This window comes from Lissotriton vulgaris, chromosome 12 (assembly GCF_964263255.1).
Source record: "Lissotriton vulgaris chromosome 12, aLisVul1.2, whole genome shotgun sequence".
Lineage (NCBI taxonomy): Eukaryota > Metazoa > Chordata > Amphibia > Caudata > Salamandridae > Lissotriton > Lissotriton vulgaris.
Window position 1 is genome coordinate 736312646 of NC_141700.1, and position 20404 is coordinate 736333049.

At 44.7% G+C, this 20404-nt stretch overlaps 1 protein-coding gene across 1 annotated transcript in view; it reads right to left on the bottom strand.

Moving 5' to 3' along the window:
- LOC147678447 (extracellular calcium-sensing receptor-like) overlaps positions 1 to 11131 on the bottom strand; it is a 43522-nt gene extending 32391 nt beyond the window's left edge. Inside the window, exon 1 of the mRNA XM_086945633.1 lies at positions 10929 to 11131. Within this exon, the coding sequence (XP_086801759.1) occupies positions 10929 to 11131 (203 nt within the window). The remainder of the gene's footprint in view (positions 1 to 10928) is intronic.
- Positions 11132 to 20404: the final 9273 nt, after the last annotated feature.

Consider the following 20404-nt stretch of genomic DNA (forward strand, 5'->3'; position numbering starts at 1 on the left):
CTCCCCACCACAGTGATAAATGAAAAGATGTCACTTACACATGAGAGACTAGGAGTGATAATAAGGGATGTCCTGGGCAAGCAAGAAGAAAATGTGTTCTTGAACTGAGTCCTGGTAGAATAATGTCTGTAGAGTGCAAAAGGTGAGCTTCTGGCTGCCATTCAATCTAAGTCACAGGTGCAGATCTCCAAATCTAGAGCACATCATTGGGTTGCAAATATTAATGCAAAAAGGGTGTGGGAAGATTCAATAAGGTCGGATCTGCATGATGACTTGGCAAATAGGGACACTAGAGACTTTTGGAAAAGAGTAGCTCTTGTCTCCAGGGTGAACAACTCTGTACTTGACTTTTATATTCAACCAGAGGAGTGGGTTGCACACTTCAGTCACTTGTACTCAGACAATCATAGGTTGGAAAATGACTGAGACACTATAGTTGTGAGTGGGAACCACATTTTGCTGAATTATCTGCAATTTTCACTCAGCAAAATAGAAATTAGCTCTTGTGTTTTGGTACGTGCCCCGTGACCTGGTAGGATACCTAATGATCTATATAAAGAAGATGTAAAAACTTGGGGACCATATATCAACTTACTCTCTAATAGTATCCTTTCAGGCATGGAAATACACCAATCATGGAAATTGGCAGAGATAGTCCCTATCTTTAAGAAGGGGGGCCGTGCACTTCCCATGAACTATAGGCCTATTAGCTGTATTGACTCACTACAAAAAATCTTTTGTAAACAGGACCTTGCCCACCTTCAAGATTGGATTAGAGAGGAGAATATTATCTCCGAGTGGCAGGCTGGTTTTAGGGCACAAGTGAGCACCCTAGACCAAATCTTCCGCTTTACATGTAATTTTTGGAGGGAAGTGCCTATCCGCAAGGGCAAATGATATGTTGCCTTTGTGGATTTGCGTGCCGCTTTTGACATTGTACCGAGAGCAAAATTGTGGGAAGTCCTAGAAAATATGGGAGTGCCAGACCCCCTTCCCAATATTTTAATTAGACTCTATGCCAACACTCTGGCACAAGTAAGGTGGGGCGAAAGTGGGGCTCTAACAGAGGTGGTCCATATTGAAAAGGGAGTAAGGCAGGGGTGTGTATTAGCAACAACCCTGTTTACTCTGTTTATCAGTGATTTTGTCGGCTATCTGAGCAGGGATGGCTGTGATGCCCCAAAAATAAGAGGAAAATGGGCCCCTGTTCTCCTTTTTGCGGATGATACCCTGCTCATTTCAAAGTCACTGCAAAGGCTTCAACAGTTGTTAGATGATTTTCAGGCATTCTGTCTTAGGCGGGGGCTGGAGTTAAATAGTTCTAAAACCAAATATATGCTTTTTTCACCTAGTCTAAAACCAGGTGCAAGAAGCGTCTGTATGTGGGGGTGACCCACTAGAACTAGTGCCAGAGTTTGATTTTCTGGGTATCAAACTCACACATAATAGGAGATGGGTTCCACGAGTTACCAAAGCGCAGTTAACACTGGTTCCTCAAATGGCAAGCATATTGAACATTTACAAGAAAACTATAGCTAGAAAAATTACACCAGCACTTGAGATCTATAACGTTAAAGCTCTAGGTGCGACCATGTATGGTGCAGAGCTCTGGGGCTGCTCAAAAATCAGTAATCTCTCAGTCACTGAACAAAAATATCTTAGATCTCTGGTGAATCTCCCAGATCTCTGGTGAATCTCCCAGTGTTTTGGCCAGAAGAGAATTGCACACAAGATTGCCCTGCGGATACACACGTTTTGGCACAGGTTATGGTCTACTGCAGCACTTGTTTCTTGGGTGTCCGTGAACTAATGACAACATCTTGTGTGGACAAGATTTCTTGGATGCTCACAGTCAAGAACTTTCTACTAAAGCTAGGATTGGTTGGTCATTGGAGTGAACCAGAAACCTTTAGTCAGATTAACAAATCCTATCTTAAAGCAGAATATTGGGGCTTAGTTGAAACTGATTTGATAATGAATTGCAAGGGATCACTTTTGATTGTTTTTATGAATTTTAAACAGACATCGCTATTAGAGCCCTCATTTGACAAAATTGAACCACCGCTAGCAAGGAAACTATACCTACAGTTTTGTATGGTTACCTACCTGTAAATAGTTTTTAAAAAACTAGTGTAGAGCAGGAGAGAGTGTTGAAGAATACTGCCCCTGTTGCAAAGGGCTACCTGAGTCACCTGAACGCGTTTTATTGTTTTGTCCCTTGTACCACCAATCTAGAATTAAATGGATTGCTCCCCTTTGCTGAAATTTGGGAGTAAGAAGGTACAAGGATGCTTATAGAATATTGCAGTCTAACACAACATGTATGATTATATTTTGTACAGCCAAGTTTTTAACCACATCCATGCTAGAGAGCATGCTAAACAGACAAAACACCGCATATATATCCTATTTAGACATTTGGGAAAACCACTAAAGGATAGCGAAGAAACAAAAACACACAAAATTTCCTTTTGCATATTAATACAATAGACCCCAAATTGAGTTGAATTTAGGAATAGCTTTATCACATTTTATCTTAGCTAGTGCTTCCTCCATGTCATGTATTTTCCTGACTAAAACCCACCAATCCATAACTGTAGGAGCCTTCGAGGATAATATCCATACTCGAGCTATTGTCAATCTTGCACAGACCACCAATATTGTTAAAAGATCTTCTTTACCACCTCTCGAGTCCCTGCCCCCATCAATATTTCCATGACAGTTAGTGGAGTTTCTATCCCCAATTTTTGTATCAATATTTGTTCTACTTTATGCCAAAATAATGTGAGTTCAGGGCATGTGACAAACATGTGTTGAATGTGGCAATCCGGATTCAGACGGAACCACAGCACCAAGACAGCCCTCATTGCCACCACAGACGACATCCGGCGCCAACTAGACAACGGCGAAACCTCAGCCCTCATCCTCCTGGATCTGTCAGCCGCCTTCGACACGGTCTGCAACCACAAACTAAGAACACGCCTCCAAGGATCCGGAATTCGGGAGAAAGCCCTGGACTGGACCAATTCCTTCCTCTCCGACAGAACCCAGAGTGTCCGCCTCCCACCCTACTGATCCAAAGCTAACAACCTCATCAGTGGCGTACCCCAGGGCTCATCCCTCAGCTCGATGCTGTTCAACATCTACATGGCCCCCCTCGCACAAGTGGCCCGCCAACACGACCTGAACATCTGTCTGAAGCTGAACTCGGACAAGACGGTAGTCCTCATCCTCAGCCCTACCCCGTCTGCCTGGGACGACTCCTGGTGGCCGGCAACACTAGGAACAGCACCGACACCCGCGGACCACCGGCAACACTAGGAACAGCACCGACACCCGCGGACCACGCACGCAACTTGGGATTCATCCTCGACTCCTCCCTCTCCATGTCCAAGCAGGTCAGCGCCATCTCCTCCTCCTGCTACAACACCCTCCGCATGCTTTGCAGGATCTACAAGTGGATCCCGATCGAAACCAGAAGAACGGTGAGCCAAGCCCTATCAGCAGGCGACTGGACTATGGCAACACACTCTATGCAGGAATCCCGACCAAACACCTACAGCGACTACAACGCACCCAGGACGCCTCGGCCTGCCTGATCCTCAACCTCCCCTGGTGCAGCCACATCACCCCCCACCTCAGAGACCTTCACTGGCTCCCCATCAACAACAGGATCACCTTCAAGCTCCTCAACCACGCTCACAAAGCACTCCACAACTCTGGACTAGAAAACAATGCAATCATGACGAGCTCAGCTCGTCATGAGCACAGGAGCACTGTGCTGCATGACGAGCTGAGCTCGTCATGAGCATGGAAGGGGTTAATGGCTATGTGGATCAGGCAATTTGAGTACTCTACTGATTGCTTCTAGGCTCTAGCTCCTAGTGTGTACCACATTTTATAGTGGCCCGCTAAGGTTTTATTGGGGGCCATGTGCTATTTTAAATTAACTTAATTACTAATATATGTCCTTCTCCTTTTAAGGTTTTTATGATATAATTTTTTAATAAAAAAATTATGTAATTTTACTTTAATTATTCTGCTTTCATATTAATCTTTCTCTTGTGTTCAACCACTGATGCACTTTGACTGACCTGTACTACGACTGTAGCTAGACTTCGAATGTTTATTTATAATGTTATGTCTTATTTGTACTGTTTGTTTGTACTTGTATTATTTTACGATTTACTTTGATGATCTATAGTGATCGAAATAAAGTTCTTGACTGACTGGCTAATGGATACCCCTAACACATATTTCATCTATACTTCAACTTTCCCATACATTAGTCAGCCTCGTGATTTTAAGCATCCTTAGTGCATGGAAAATGAAACCCAGCCAACAATAATGTTGACACTTATGTCATTTACAACTCTGATTAAGGAATTTCTGATTGTTGTTTGTAGTTAGTATATCTTTGAGGTTCCATGAAAGGTGTGACTAATTGTTCTTGTCTGATGTTATGCTCCACTATATTCTGATCTCTCTCTGTCTTTAGATCCATGAAATATTTCTTCAAGGGTATCCAGGGAAAATTCAGCACCCAGCAGGTCACAATGTTCAGCTTGTTCCACTGAGCAGAGAGGTGTTGTCATGCCTGCTGACCTGGCTTTCATTGGTTGTTCTTGGGCTCTCTAAAGCAAAAATATTGGGCTTATTTAGAAATTATAAGTGGTAGTAGTATGTATCTTATCATATATTTATCGATTATCTTCCTAGTGATATAGCAGTTGGTCAACTTAATCACTTGAGAATGTAACTGGACTGGACCCATCAGCGTAGCATTGACCTCAATACTGAATGACTCATTGATCATAGCCACCTACTCGGATGCCTGGAAACATGCCACAGCCCTTCCCCTCCTCAAGAAACCCTCATCAGGCCCTCCTCTACCTGGTTAAAGTAACAGTAAAGGTGATGCAAAAAAAAAACAGCTTCTCACCTCACTAACAACCACCTCCTCAACTGTGCTCAATCCGGATTCAGGCCCAACCACAGTACAGACACAACCCTTATTGCTGCCATGGATTAAGTCCAGATGATCACGGATAGAGGTGGCACTCATCCTGATGGATCTTTCTACAGCTTTTTACATTGTCTTCTTCCCTATCCTTATCTAACGACTGCACAAAGCTGGCATCCAAGTCCCACAGACTTGCTCCTTCCTGACTGGCTGCAATAAGTCATTCAGTCTGGTCCCAATCACCTCATCTGTGGATTTCCACAGGGATCTGCACCATGCCCTGCTCTGTTTAACACCTACATGACCCCACTCACCAGCATCATCAAAACCCATGGAATTAACATCATATCTTACGCTGACCACACTAAGCTCATACTCTCGCCCTCTAACAAGACATCAAACACCAGGAACATTTCCTCCACCTGTAAGGCTGAAGTCACCATATGGATGAAAACCCCTGCCTCAAGCTCAACACATGCGAGATAATCTTTGGCAAAGACACCTCGTTGTGAGACTCCACCGGGCATTGGAAGTTCGTACCCATTCCCCTACCGTCAGCACATGTAAAGAACCTTAGAATAGTAATCAGGAGTTGTTCACTATATATAACATAGCATAACATAACATGATTAACAGGTATGCAGGCAGAATATCGAGTTGCAAATGTTGACTTGCACAAATATCGAGTTGGAAATATTGTGACACAGAAATATTGACAAAAACAACAAGTGATGGACCGAATGTGGATCAATGTCACACATTCCCCCAGTCAAAAGATCTGGGCCCAAATCCATCGTTTTTTTGCACTCCACACCACCCTGGGTTAGACAATGGCGATATGCAAATCAGCTCTGACCCTGTGCCCCATGGGAACAGTCCAGTCCGAACTACAAAAGCCATGTCCTTCCCAGAACGGAATCAAGCATCCGAGGACCGGACCGGTTTCGAGGTAACACCTCTCATCAGCCCGGCTAGCTTGACTCCAAGTGGTGTGGGGAGTGCCTGGGACCCACGTCTGGGCATCCCCTGCGCAGTTAGGGCGGCAATTGCAAAAACAACAAGTGATGGACCGAATGTGGATCAATGTCACACATTCCCCCAGTCAAAAGATCTGGGCCCAAATCCATCGTTTTTTTGCACTCCACACCACCCTGGGTTAGACAATGGCGATATGCAAATCAGCTCTGACCCTGTTGCCCCATGGGAACAGTCCAGTCCGAACTACAAAAGCCATGTCCTTCCCAGAACGGAATCAAGCATCCGAGGACCGGACCGGTTTCGAGGTAACACCTCTCATCAGCCCGGCTAGCTTGACTCCAAGTGGTGTGGAGTGCCTGGGACCCACGTCTGGGCATCCCCAGCGCACTTAGGGCGGCAATTGCAAAAACAACAAGTGATGGACCGAATGTGGATCAATGTCACACATTCCCCCAGTCAAAAGATCTGGGCCCAAATCCATCGTTTTTTTGCACTCCACACCACCCTGGGTTAAACAATGGCGATATGCAAATCAGCTCTGACCCTGTTGCCCCATGGGAACAGTCCAGTCCGAACTACAAAAGCCATGTCCTTCCCAGAACGGAATTAAGCATCCGAGGACCGGACCGGTTTCGAGGTAACACCTCTCATCAGCCCGGCTAGCTTGACTCCAAGTGGTGTGGAGTGCCTGGGACCCACGTCTGGGCTAAGCATGAGCGAATTTTGCGGATCTCGCGTTCGCGAATTTTGCGGATTTGCGGATTCGCAATCCGCAAAATCCGCAAATTCCCGCGAATTTGCGGATTTTTTTTTTTTTTGTGTTCGCATGTGTTTCTGCCAGTTCGCGAGGGTTTTGTACACTTTCGCAAATTGCGAACTTACCTGTCGGGTCGCAAGTTTCGCGAACTTGTTGTTTCTACGTGTCCAGCCTGTTTGGGACACTCTTCTTCATCACTGCCACTCTCTGTCACCACTGCCACTCTCTGACTACTCATGCCACCCTCTGGCCCACCCATGCCACCCTCTGTTTCATCACCACACCCTCTGGTTGTCCAGTGTACATTATTTTCGGCAAAGCAAAGCACACCTTCCCTGCCTCAAGTGACCTGAATTAATTTGGGGCTGATTAATGTGTCACAGAATATTTTTTTAGCTGGCACCTGCTTCCTTAGTGCGCCCTGATTAGTGATCTTTTGCACTTGCTAAGTGCTTTCATTGTTGCAAAATTAGTTACAACACCTGCCCTGCCCCAACTGACAATAATGAATTAGGGGCTGATTAATGGATTTTAACTTCCAGCCTGGCTCCTGCTTGTCTCCCTTAGCTGTAATTCAGGACCTTTCTGGCATATGTGTAACTATTTGGGCCCAGATCTTTGGACTGGGATGAGTGTGTGACATTGATCCACATTCGGTCCATCACCTGTTGTATTTACAGAAATATTGACAGCAAGAATATCGTATTCAAGAATATTGACTTTAAGGTAAGAAATATCATTTTTTAAAATATCGAAGTCATTAATATCATTAATATCATTTGCAAAAATATAGTTGTTTAAAATATCGATTTTTCAAATAGTGTTATGTATTTTAGTATGTATTTTAAATGTATGTGATCTATTTTTTTGTGTAAGTATTGTTTTTATTTTTTGATATATGTGTTACATTTTTAGTAGTTATCAATTATATTTTCATTAAATTTTGCATTTCTTAGTTCTGTAGAGGTTTGTACGTTTATAGGGGTATAGGGTGGGACATAACTTAATTATATTAAATTAGTAATTACCTTTTATTTAATAATGTTTATTTAATTTAGACTTTATAGTGTTAATTTTAGAAAGTCATTTATTTTTAATTAATTATTAATTGGTTGGTAATTAATATAAATTATGTAATTGGTGATTAATGATGGTAATTATGTTTTTTTTTAGCAACAGGTTGTGGGGTTTATAGGGGTAAAGAGTGGGAAGTAATCTATTTTTTATTAATTAATTAATATTTATCTATGAATTAATGCTAATTAATTAAAAATGTAAATATGGTAATTGTGTAATTAATTCTAGAGGTGAGTTGTGGGGTTTATAGTGGTAAAGGTAGGAAGTAATTTATATTTAATTAATTATTAAGTAGTTCATTGACATAAATGTATTATTTTTAAATATATTATGGAAATTGTGTAATGATTTTTAGGTGTGAATTGTGAGGTTTATAGGGGTAGAGGGTGGAAAGGAATTGATGTTTAATTAAATAATGGCTTGTTGGTCAGTAAAATCCATCAATTGGTAATTAGGGGAATTGTTTATTTTGTTTGTGTTCGTGTTTTGGTTTTATAGGTGTAATGTTTGAGGAGTAAATTAATTTGTATCTGTTTTAATTTGTTTTGTAATTAATAATATTTCTTTAATTGATAGTTAATTATGTAAATTATGGGGTATATTTTTTTATTTAGATGTGTGTTGTGAATTGTGTGGTGTTATAGGGTAGGAAACAAAAAAGATTAAATGTATGTAATAATGAATGTTTTTGTTTATAAAAATATTCTAAATAACCCCTTCCATGCTGCCGTCGGCTATTGACCGACGGCTGCACTACCTCGCTTGTGCTGCCGTCGGCCAATGGCCAACGCGGCCCCAGCTGTTTTGCGTAAGTGCCGCACTTCCGCAAAATCGGCGGCGCAGCCGAGGGGTTAAAATAGGTATTTCTTTGTAAATTCTTTTTACATTTATTTAATATAATATTTCTAGGTATTTGTCATATTTATTTTAAATTATATTCTGTTTCTATTCTTTAGATTTTTTAAATATTTTATATATTTTTAGTTTAATTTTTTTAATGTTTTCTTTTGGTGATATTTTTTTTCGTTTGAATTTTGAACTGACTGGAGTGGGAATATAAATTTTTACCCGTCCGCGATCCAACACTTTCCCTAGTGTGGCACTCACTGGAGTGGGAATAGTAATTTTAACTCCTCCACTATCCAACACTTTCCCTACTGTTGCACTCACTGGAGTGGGAATAATAATTTTTTACTCCTCCACTATCCAACACTTTCCCTAATGTTGCACTCACTGGAGCGGGAATAGTCATTTTTACCCCTCCACTATCCAACACTTTCCCTACTGTTGCACTCACTGGAGTGGGAAGAGTCAATGTTTATTCCTGCGCTATTCAACACTTTCCCTACCGTTGCACTAACTGGAGTTGGAATTGTAATTTTTATCACTACGCTCTCCAACACTTTCCCTGGTTTTACACTCACTGGAGTGGGAATAGTAATTTTTATCCCTCCACTATTCAACACTTTCCCTACTGTTGCACTCGCTGGAGTCGAAAAAAGTAATTTTTACCCCTCCGCTATCCAACACTTACCCAACTGTTGCGCTCACTGGAGTGGGAATAGTCAATTTTCATTCCTCCGCTATCCAATACTTTCCCTACTGTTGCACTCACTGCAGTGGGAATAGAAATGTTTTATTCCTCCTCTATCCAACACTTCCCCTGCTGCTGTAATCACTAGAGCGGGAATAGTAATTTTTACCCCTCTACTATCCAACACATTCCTTACTGTTGCACTCATTGAAGTGGGAATAGTAATTTTTACCCCTCTGCTATCCAACACTTTTCCTACTGTTGCACTCACTGAAGTGGAAAATTTAAGTTTAAAGACATTTAAATAGTTAGGGGACAGATGTACTACCAGCAATTTTGCGACTTGCAATTTTTGAGTTGGAGAACTGGATGTACAACAGTGTGTATAATACTGTTTGCAATTCCCAATGGGGTCGCAAATTGCGAGGCACATGAATATTAATGAGCCGCTCGCAATTTGCGAACCCATTGGGAATGGCATGCCCTCCCAGGTATGGTGGACTGCTGGGCTCCGCAAACCACCATGTATGGAACTGCTTTTAAATAAAGCAGTTTTTTCAATGCAGCCCATTTTCCTTAAAAGAAAACAGATGCATTTTTTTAAAAAAAAACAAGTTGTCTTTGCATTTTTTTTAAGTGCAGGTAGTGGGACCTGGGAACACTGCCTGCCCTGAAAAAATATTTTCAGAGCCTGTCACAAAGGGGAAGTGGTCCCAGGGTGGTAACTTGCTATGGTCTTGCGATTGCAAAACATTCGTTCATGGGTTGGACAGTCGCTATTAGGAAGGGAACACCCCTTCCAAATAGCGAGTCTCTAAACACTTTTTTGCGAGTCGCAATTAATTTGCGACTAGCAAAATTTTGTTAGTACATGGCCATTCCAATTTTAGCATGCGTAAAAGAGTCGCTAACTCGTTTGCTCATGCTAATTGGCCGTACATCTGGCCCCAAATGTTTTAATTTGTAACATAATGTTTTTTTTATTAGATTGTGTCTTATCGGTGTATTGATATTTATGTATTTTTATTTGTAAATTTTCATATATACAATTATAAAATAAATTAAAATACAAAGTTTATCAATTGTTTTAAAGTAAATATATTTATATATATTTTACATTTTATATACGTATCTTCAACTTTTTTAAATACATTTATTTGTTATATTTGTTAAAATGTATATTAAATCTAATAAACCAATATCAATGTACATTTTATTTTTTAATATATTTTATATTATTTTTGATACATATATTCAAATCGAAATTTTGTGCAACTATATTTTTTACATCAATATGTATTTTCTCTATATTTTTGTACTTACCATTACAAATATAGAATGTGGATATTTTTTACATCAATATTTATAACTCGACATTTGTGTATGGGGATATTTTGGGGGTCAATATTCTATCAGTTAACTGCATACTAAAGGCATTTAGGGCCACTTCAGGCCATACTCTCTTCCCATGTTTACTGTATCAAATTTTCATTAACTTAATCCTAAATAAGGAATCACAGATTGTAATTGATGATAGGCAGCTAGATCTCATAAATATAATGGAAAGGCCACAGTCACTACTGAGATAAATATGAGTTCAGAAATAGTCGTGCACTCACGTGCTGCAGCGGATAACCTGGTCTGGATCATGGAATGGAGTAGCAGGCTCCTGCCACTGAATGTTGACTGGAATTATCCCTCCAATCAGGAGATCTCCTTCTTTTCTGTAGATGCTTTCTTCCAGGTTCCTCAGAGTGCACCCCAAGGCATCCACGTGGGTTAGAACAGAAGGTATCATCAAGAGGACAGCAAAGAACAGCATTGTAGTAAACAAATGCACCAGGACGTGTGTTTTTTTTAACTTCAACAAGAGAAAATAGGCAAAACAAGAAGAAACACATCACAATCAACTATATGGCATGTTACGTAGTTGGATAAGTCTAACAACATAAGAACATGTCATAGGCAAGAATGATTCAAGCAGACATACTTAACCAGTCCTGGCCTATTATTTAAAAGTTATCAATTTTTTTTGGTGTCTGGCCACATTGACGTTTACATAAAAACATAGAAATGAAAATAGAGATAAAATATAAAAGAAGAAGGGGAGAATAGAAAATAGAAAAATAATATTATTTACAAAGGTTAAATATCTGAAAGTAATTTAAAGTAGGAATGTCGACCTGCACATAAAGGGTAGTTTGTATTCAGTCACACTTCTTCGGATCAACCTGCCAGCTTATATTGGGTAGACTTGGATCAAGGATTTATAGTTGGGCTCTCGCATGAATAAAATCGAAATTTCGCCTTTGAATGGCTCATACAAAGTCCTTGATAGGTTTGCTAAGTTAATGGATTTACAAGGCAATTTGGAGTGTCTTCATCCCTGGCCTTTATTGCTTTCAGTATTTAGGATGCCTCGTGCTTCACCATGACTCAAAACTTTCCTCCATATTTTCAGGCAAAATTTATGACACCCTGCACTCAATGCTCCTTAGAGTGTCTGCTCTTATTTGTTTAAGTCAGGAGCATGTGATTAGGAAGTGGTAGGTGTCTTATTCTTGGATTGCTGGTACATGAGGTGCTTCTTAGAGATGCCTATATTTGACTCGATTGTTTAGTTAGGCAGTACCACTACATGTGCTAAGGTAGGAATCTATAGAGTGCAGCCATCCATAGACCACTGTTTTTGTAACCTGTGGCAATATCGGAGTTGCCGTTTTCTTTGTTTTATTAACATCAATACACAGTATTTTCCTGCACTATGTTCTGACTTGTGCCCTTTCTCACTTCATCTTACACCCACCGCTGAGACTTTCAATTGTAACCTATAGTAATAATTGGAGTTTGCTTTCAATGTTATGATGGAGGTCTTGGGTCAAAATATGTATTATGTCATTTTGTTTTAGCCTTATGCAGATTGTACATCTAGGGGCCAATTCCGATCCTGTAAAATCCCCTACGAATAGTTGTACGGAGTGTATTTCCCGTTCAAATCGTAAACTCTCAATGTCCCCGTACATACGAGCAAGTACGATCCAAACATAAAGCACATTTCTGTACGAACCGTACCAAACACCATATGACAAAAAAATACATACGATTCATCTCCGGTTCACGCAGTACGCGCCGTCCGTATGTAAACAGGCAGCAGTTTACGGCACTGCAAAGTACAATCCGTGTCGACGACACTCCGTACGACCCTTCTGCTACGGGAGCCGAAAACAGCTGTAAGAGCAGAGTCCGGCCGCACCGCACCCCGGTACGTGACAGACACGCCATGAACCCTATTGTTCGTGTCAATCCAGTCCTGTACGCCTACCACCTGGTGCACAGAAAACAACGACGGCGCATACGGTGAGAACAACGTACCGCAACAACGGAAGTGTACATGTACGGTGCGTCACACGCTCGCGTATATCACCATTGCAATAGTGATACATGCAGCACACACCCCATGAATGTTGGCGTACGGTGCGTTTCACGCTCGCGTATATCACCATTGCAATAGTGGTACGTGCGGCACACACTCCATGAATGTTGGGGTACAGTGCATTTCACGCTCGCTTACATCACCTTTGCAATAGTGATACGTGCTGCACACACGTCATTAATGTTGGGGTACGGTGCGTGAAATCTGAGTGGTGGGTGGATATGACTCCCAGCATAGGCCAACAAATTGGGGGGGGTGTATATGACTCCCACCTGTGTCCAGACATATGAGGGGTGGGTGGATATGACTCCCAGCATAGGCCAGACATATGAGGATTGGGTGGATATGACTCCCACCAGTAGCCAGACCTATGAGGGGTGGGTGCAGAGGACTCCCAGCATAGGCCAGACATATGAGTGTTGGGTGGATATGACTCCCAGCATAGGCCAACAGTATGGGGGTGGCTGGATATGACTCCCACCAGTGGCCAGACATATGAGGGGTGGGTGCAGAGGACTCCCAGCACAGGCCAGACATATGAGGGGTGGGTGCAGAGGACTCCCAGCATAGGCCAGACATATGAGTGGTGGGTGGATATGACTCCCAGCAGTGCCCAGACATATGAGGGGTGGGTGGATATGACTCCCAGCAGTGCCCAGACATATGAGGGGTGGGTGGATATGACTCCCATCATAGGCCAACAGTATGGGGGTGGGTACAGAGGACTCCCAGCAGTGGCCAACAGTATGGAGGTGGGTGCAGAGGACTCCTAGCATAGGCCAGGCATATGAGGGGTGGTTGCAGAGGACTCCCAGCATAGGCCAACAGTATGGGTGTGGGTAGATATGACTACCAGCAGTGGCCAGACATATGAGGGGTGGGTGGATATGACTCCCAGCAGTGCTCAGATATATGAGGGGAGGGTGCAAAGGATTCCTAGCAGTGTCCAGACATGAGAGGGGTAGGTGCAGATGACTCCCAGCATAGGCCAGACATATGAGGGGTGGGTGCAGAGGACTCCCAGCAGTGTCCAGACATGAGAGGGGTGGGTGCAGTCGACTCCCAGGATAGGCCAGACATATGAGGGGTGGGTGCAGAGGACTCCCAGCGTAGGCCAGACATATGAGTGGTGGGTGGATATGACTCCCAGCATAGGCCAACAGTATGGGGGTGGGTTACCGAGGACTCCCAGCAGTGGCCAGATATGAGAGGGGTGGGTGCAGAGGACTCCCAGCAGTGGTCAGACATGATAGGGGTGTGTGCAGAGGACTCCCAGCATAGGCCAGACATTTGAGGGGTGAGTGGATATGACTTCCAGCAGTGCCCAGACATATGAGGGGTGGGTGCAGAGGACTCCCACAATAGGCCAGACATATGAGGGGTGGGTGCAGAGGACTCCCAGCAAAGGCCAACAGTATGGGGGTGGGTGGATTTGTCTACCAGCAGTGGCCAGACATATGAGGGGTGGGTGGATATGACTCCCAGCAGTGCCCAGATATATGAGTGGTGGGTGGATATGACTCCCAGCAGTGCCCTGACATATGAGGGGTGGGTGGATATGACTCTCAGATGTCCCCAGACATATGAGGGGTGGGTGGATATGACTCCCTTCATGGGCCAACAGTATGGTGTGGGTGCAGATGACTCCCAGCAGTGGCCAGACATGAGAGGGGTGGGTGCACATGACTACCAGCATAGGCCAGACAAATGAGGGGTGGGTGGATATGACTTCCAGCATAGGCCAGACATATGAGTGGTGGGTGAATATAACTCCAGCAGTGCCCAGACATATGAGGCATGGGTGGATATGACTCCCAGCAGTGCCCATACATATGAGGGGTGGGTGGATATGACTCCCAGCAGTGCCCAGACTTATGAGGGGTGGGTGCAGAGGACTCCCAGCAAAGGCCAGACATATGAGGGGTGGGTGGATATGACTTCCAGCAGTGCCCAGACATATGAGGGGTGGGTGCAGAGGACTCCCACAATAGGCCAGACATATGAGGGGTGGGTGCAGAGGACTCCCAGCAAAGGCCAACAGTATGGGGGTGGGTGGATTTGTCTACCAGCAGTGGCCAGACATATGAGGGGTGGGTGGATATGACTCCCAGCAGTGCCCATACATATGAGGGGTGGGTGGATATGACTCCCAGCAGTGCCCAGACTTATGAGGGGTGTGTGCAGAGGACTCCCAGCATAGGCCAGACATATGAGGGGTGAGTGGATATGACTTCCAGCAGTGCCCAGACATATGAGGGGTGGGTGCAGAGGACTCCCACAATAGGCCAGACATATGAGGGGTGGGTGCAGAGGACTCCCAGCAAAGGCCAACAGTATGGGGGTGGGTGGATTTGTCTACCAGCAGTGGCCAGACATATGAGGGGTGGGTGGATATGACTCCCAGCAGTGCCCAGACATATGAGTGGTGGGTGGATATGACTCCCAGCAGTGCCCTGACATATGAGGGGTGGGTGGATATGACTCTCAGATGTCCCCAGACATATGAGGGGTGGGTGGATATGACTCCCTTCATGGGCCAACAGTATGGTGTGGGTGCAGATGACTCCCAGCAGTGGCCAGACATGAGAGGGGTGGGTGCACATGACTACCAGCATAGGCCAGACAAATGAGGGGTGGGTGGATATGACTTCCAGCATAGGCCAGACATATGAGTGGTGGGTGAATATAACTCCAGCAGTGCCCAGACATATGAGGCATGGGTGGATATGACTCCCAGCAGTGCCCATACATATGAGGGGTGGGTGGATATGACTCCCAGCAGTGCCCAGACTTATGAGGGGTGGGTGCAGAGGACTCCCAGCAAAGGCCAGACATATGAGGGGTGGGTGCAGAGAACTCCCAGCATAGGCCAACAGTATGGGGGTGGGTGGATATGACTACCAGCAGTGTCCGGACATATGAGGGGTGGGTGGATATGACTCCCAGCATAGGCCAGACATATGAGGGGTGGGTGCAGAGGACTCTCACCAGTGGCCAGACATATTAGTGGTGGGTGCAGAGGACTCCCAGCATAGGCCAACAGTATGGGGGTGGGTGCAGAGGACTCCCAGCAGTGCTTAGTTATAGCGGCGGCATTATCATCATCATACCACAACTACATGGGGGTATGTTTACAACCCTAACCTGTGAGAGTCCTGATAGTGCCATAGCAACACATCATTTACAGCAGTGTCATACTACACGGAGGATGGATTTCTGTCACACACTGCGTGACACACCACACACCACATGTGGGTGTGATGTCAGATCCCACATGCATATCCTCCCATGGAGGTTGCAGGCAACCTAAACACCCTACCATCATGACCCAATAGTGTATAGTCATGTAAAAGCCCAACAAACAAAGACAGCAAAAGGGAACACACACTTTCATGTACATCCCTGGGGTGATATGGATGTCCAGGTGCATGGTCAGACCACCAACATGTACTCGCTCATGGAAGGAATATGGTTGAAACACCTTAGATACAATACACAAAATTGTGAGTCATGTGCACAAATACCCTGCAGAACCAATCCAAACATAAGGGTGAGGCTGTGATTATACATCTGCATAGTGGGAAAAAGGATGAATGTGTCCATGAAGGCATTTCTACATACTCAAAACACAAGTACAGTGAGTAGCATGGATGGCACAGACTAATGAGCAGTAGTCATCTGTGAGCAGGCAAGGCCATTGCTGAGGGAACGTTTAACAACATAGGGAATATGCACACATGTCAGCACAACAATTGTGCAACTGTCTGTAGTGAAGTTCTCATTGTATAACTGAGGAAGGGACACTCCTTGGGACAATGTCTGTAGGCAAAGTGAACACATTTGGAAAAGAACAAGGGGCCCCCTGTGAAAAGGTATATACCCTGACAAGGAGAAATACTTTTTTGGGAAAAATTTTATGCACCGGGCATAATGCTAGGTATTTCATTGTGCAGCAGCTGTAACATAGATTACTCTGGAATCATAAGTTGTTTATGATTCTAGAGTAATCGATGTTCCAGCTGCTGCACAACGAAATACCTAGCACTATGCCCGGTGCGTAAACTTTTTCCAAAAAAAGGCAAACTGAACACACACAACCAAAGATTAATTGCTGCAACATTGTGATGGCACATAGATACCATGGTCCACCTCATTAACATAATAAAATAGACATATTTCACAATCCCAAAACATTACCATGATATCAACTCCTAGGCACACAGCACCTAAGCAAGTACCTGAGTTTAGAATGAAAATTAAAATGCTTTATTCAGCTCCAAAGGAAAACTATTTCAAAAATGAGTCCTGTCTCAAACAAGGCCAATGGCCAGTCCATAGTAAAGTCTGGTTGGCGGACGTTGGGGAGGTTGTCGACCCCAAACTTGCCTGCACGTGATGGAGCTAAAGGCGGGTTGACCCGTGGGGGGCATCATAAGGGTCAGGGGCCGGCACCGCAGGGACAGTAGAGAGAACGGTAGGTGTTGTGGGTGCAAGGGGGGAGGAATCCTCCTCAGCGCTGCACACTGCTGCCAGTTCTGCCAGACCACCACCTGCACCTGGGGACACAATGGGAGTGGAGGTAGAGGGCTGTGAGTCTTGCGTACTGTCTCTGTGGCTGCGTGTCTGCCGTCTGACCCCTGTCCCTGTGGGTGTGCCGGCATCCCTCTGAGATTGCGTGCCAGGAGATCTGCGCTTACACTTAGGTGGTGGTGGTGTGCGTGTTGTGTCTGTTGGCGTGCGTGATCTTGTGTGTCGGCGTGTGCTCGGGACAGGTATGGGAGAGGGGGGTGTGGATGGGTCAGAAGGAGGGGGGACTGACTGCTGCAGGAGTGAAACTGCTGCCGTCAGTGAGGAGTCCATGGACGATAGTATCCGACATTGGTCAGACATCGCAGCTGACATGCCCTCCATGAATGACAACAACTGTGTCAGTATAGCAGTGTGGCCATGGAGGACAGTCAGCATTGATGTCTGACCAACATGAATCTGCCGGAGTAGAACCACAGACTCAGCACTGAGGGCAGCAGGGGAGACAGGGGCAGGAGCTGCGGTGCCGGGGATGAAGGAGACATGGGGGCAGCATGGACAGAAGGGACCAGAGCAACTGGGAGTGTGGAGATGGGTCTGGAGGAGGTGGGGACAGACACAGTGATGGCAGATGATGTTGCCGCGTATTCCCCCTCCTCCTGGGAGTCAGAAGCCGAGCCGTCCGCATGGTAAGAGGTGTCGCCTTCCAAAGGTCCAGCCATCTGACTCCCCTCACCCTCCGTGCCACTAGCTCCCTCCAGCTCCTCAGCTGTGGTGGTCCGTGCTCATGTCTCCTCCTGTGTCGTTTGATGATGCTGTGGGCAAGGAGAAGAAACAAAAATGCATCAGTCACCTATATACATCTGACACATGAGCACAAAATCAGTACGTCACACTGCAAATCATGGCATGCATCATGAGTAACAGCCAGATAGGTCAGCACATATTTGAGACTAGTACTGCACAGTTGGTATAGACACCATTTTACTTGGACACAAGGATCCAAAGAACAGACCAGGCCACAACTTGAATGAGAGTCACACTGAGGAGCTTCTGTTTGTTTACAGGAGAGCCGATCTATACAATGAAGTGATGCCGCCTTAAGTTCACAAAGAAATAAACAGTTGTGTTGCTCCTCAGGGCAAACTAACACACGTCACTCACCAAGGTGACACCACACTCAGTACATTTTGGTGAAAACTAATATCACAAATTGTTGGCATCTTGGCACTCACCATACTTCACACATTCAACATTCATTGCATGTGTAAATTTGCCATCTTGTGAAGATAACACTTAGGTGCCTGCATGAAAGATGTCTCACAAGGAACAGTTTAAAATGAAACACTGTTAGAAACAAATGGCTTGGCCCATATACCATACACATGGTGCAACGGAGGTTTTGATGTCTATGGAGATCAAGGCACACCATTAATCACTAACACTGGCCTCCTCCAAAAGCTGCCTGCTATTCCAAAACATTGCAAATGCTGTTTGGTGTGCACTACCTTGTGAAACAACTATAATTCAGACACAGACGTGTTACCTACACAATTTGTCATATGAACACATTCAAAACTTGAACAACTCTTAACAATTGTTGAGAGTCCCAAGGTACATACATCTATGTGAGACAACTTCAAATGTGTCAGTCCACACAGGGGCATCTATCACCTGATCATACAGTTGCTAGCACATAAAACCCACTGGATGTCATGTGACGTGGCCCACATGTCCCAAATCAGGACAATACGTAAGCTAATTTGCTTGAAATTGTGTAGCACAAAACCATTGCTGCGTCGTGGACACAGCCTTATCCACATGCTAAATGTCAACACAGTAGTGTGCACACCAAGACAAAACAGCGTTGCATCAGAAATACATACATTTGGCAAAAAATATTGAGGCACAATCATCTCTTGAAGCAAATGACATAGCCTGTAAAGCCCCTAATGAAAGCACTGCCCACCATCACAGGGGAAGTGCATAGTCAAAAATCGACCACCCAATTTACATCCCCAGGTCAAAACTGCCAAGGCCAAACAGGCAGTCCAATTGCACCACTCCTGCACAACACCCACATCACTCAGTCAATGTGATTGATACAGCTCAAGAAGTGAAAACTCAGAATCAGGGTAACAAAAACAGTGCAACAACTTTACAAAAAGTACACCAAGGTCATTTCTTGGGGCTGGCAATACATATTAGACACAACCAACCAACAAAAGATTGTTGTCAATAGGCACTGGCCAGTGTGAGCATGCACAAGCCAAATCTTGTATTCATTCATGGCCAGTGTGCACATGTAGCTGACACATGATAAACACAAACTATGCCAGGGACCAATGCCACAGACGCAGACCCATGCTGAACACACATAGAATGGGCACAGTGTTAGATGACACACATGATTTGGAGGCCAGGGTGTCTCAGGGGACTGTAGTGGGCACACAGATCCATGGGTCTAGAAATTGCTGACTGTCTCATGATTACCCGTCATGACACTATGCATATCTCACAAATGATGTACATCATGTCTGAGAATGCAACATGGGTCATGCATGCTTCAAGGGTGTGCATTTTAAACCTCACACTCCTATGTTGAAACTCATCATCAGTGCAAACATATATGAAGTTCAAACACAGTGCACAGGTCAAGGCACAGGCAAGGTACCAGCACATGTCACAGACCTCCCTCCCACATGATGCGTTAATCAATGTGCAGTCTAATTACCTTGCACCCTAGAGGAACATGTGCAAATGTGAAAACACACAGAGCAGGGGACACATGTGGAGGAGGGGAAGGGATGAAAAAGAGCACCAGCTGAATATGGGGAATTGAAAATACAATGCACAAATAGCCTGTCTGACCAGACACCCCAACTGTGGGAGTGTTTCCAGGCTTCAGAGCACCTCAAGTAGCAGCTGACACACAACACTACAAACAGCTATGTACCTACCCCCTCCTTGCTGCTGTCCCTCCTGCAACTGCCTATGGAGGTCTGGAAAGACCACTGCCAGGACCCGGAGCATCTGGGGGGTGAGGTGGCGGCTTCCACCATGCCGGCATGGGGCCTCCATCTTCAGCTGGACCCGGGCGATACGCTGGGTCCAGCACCGGATGTCTTGCCACCT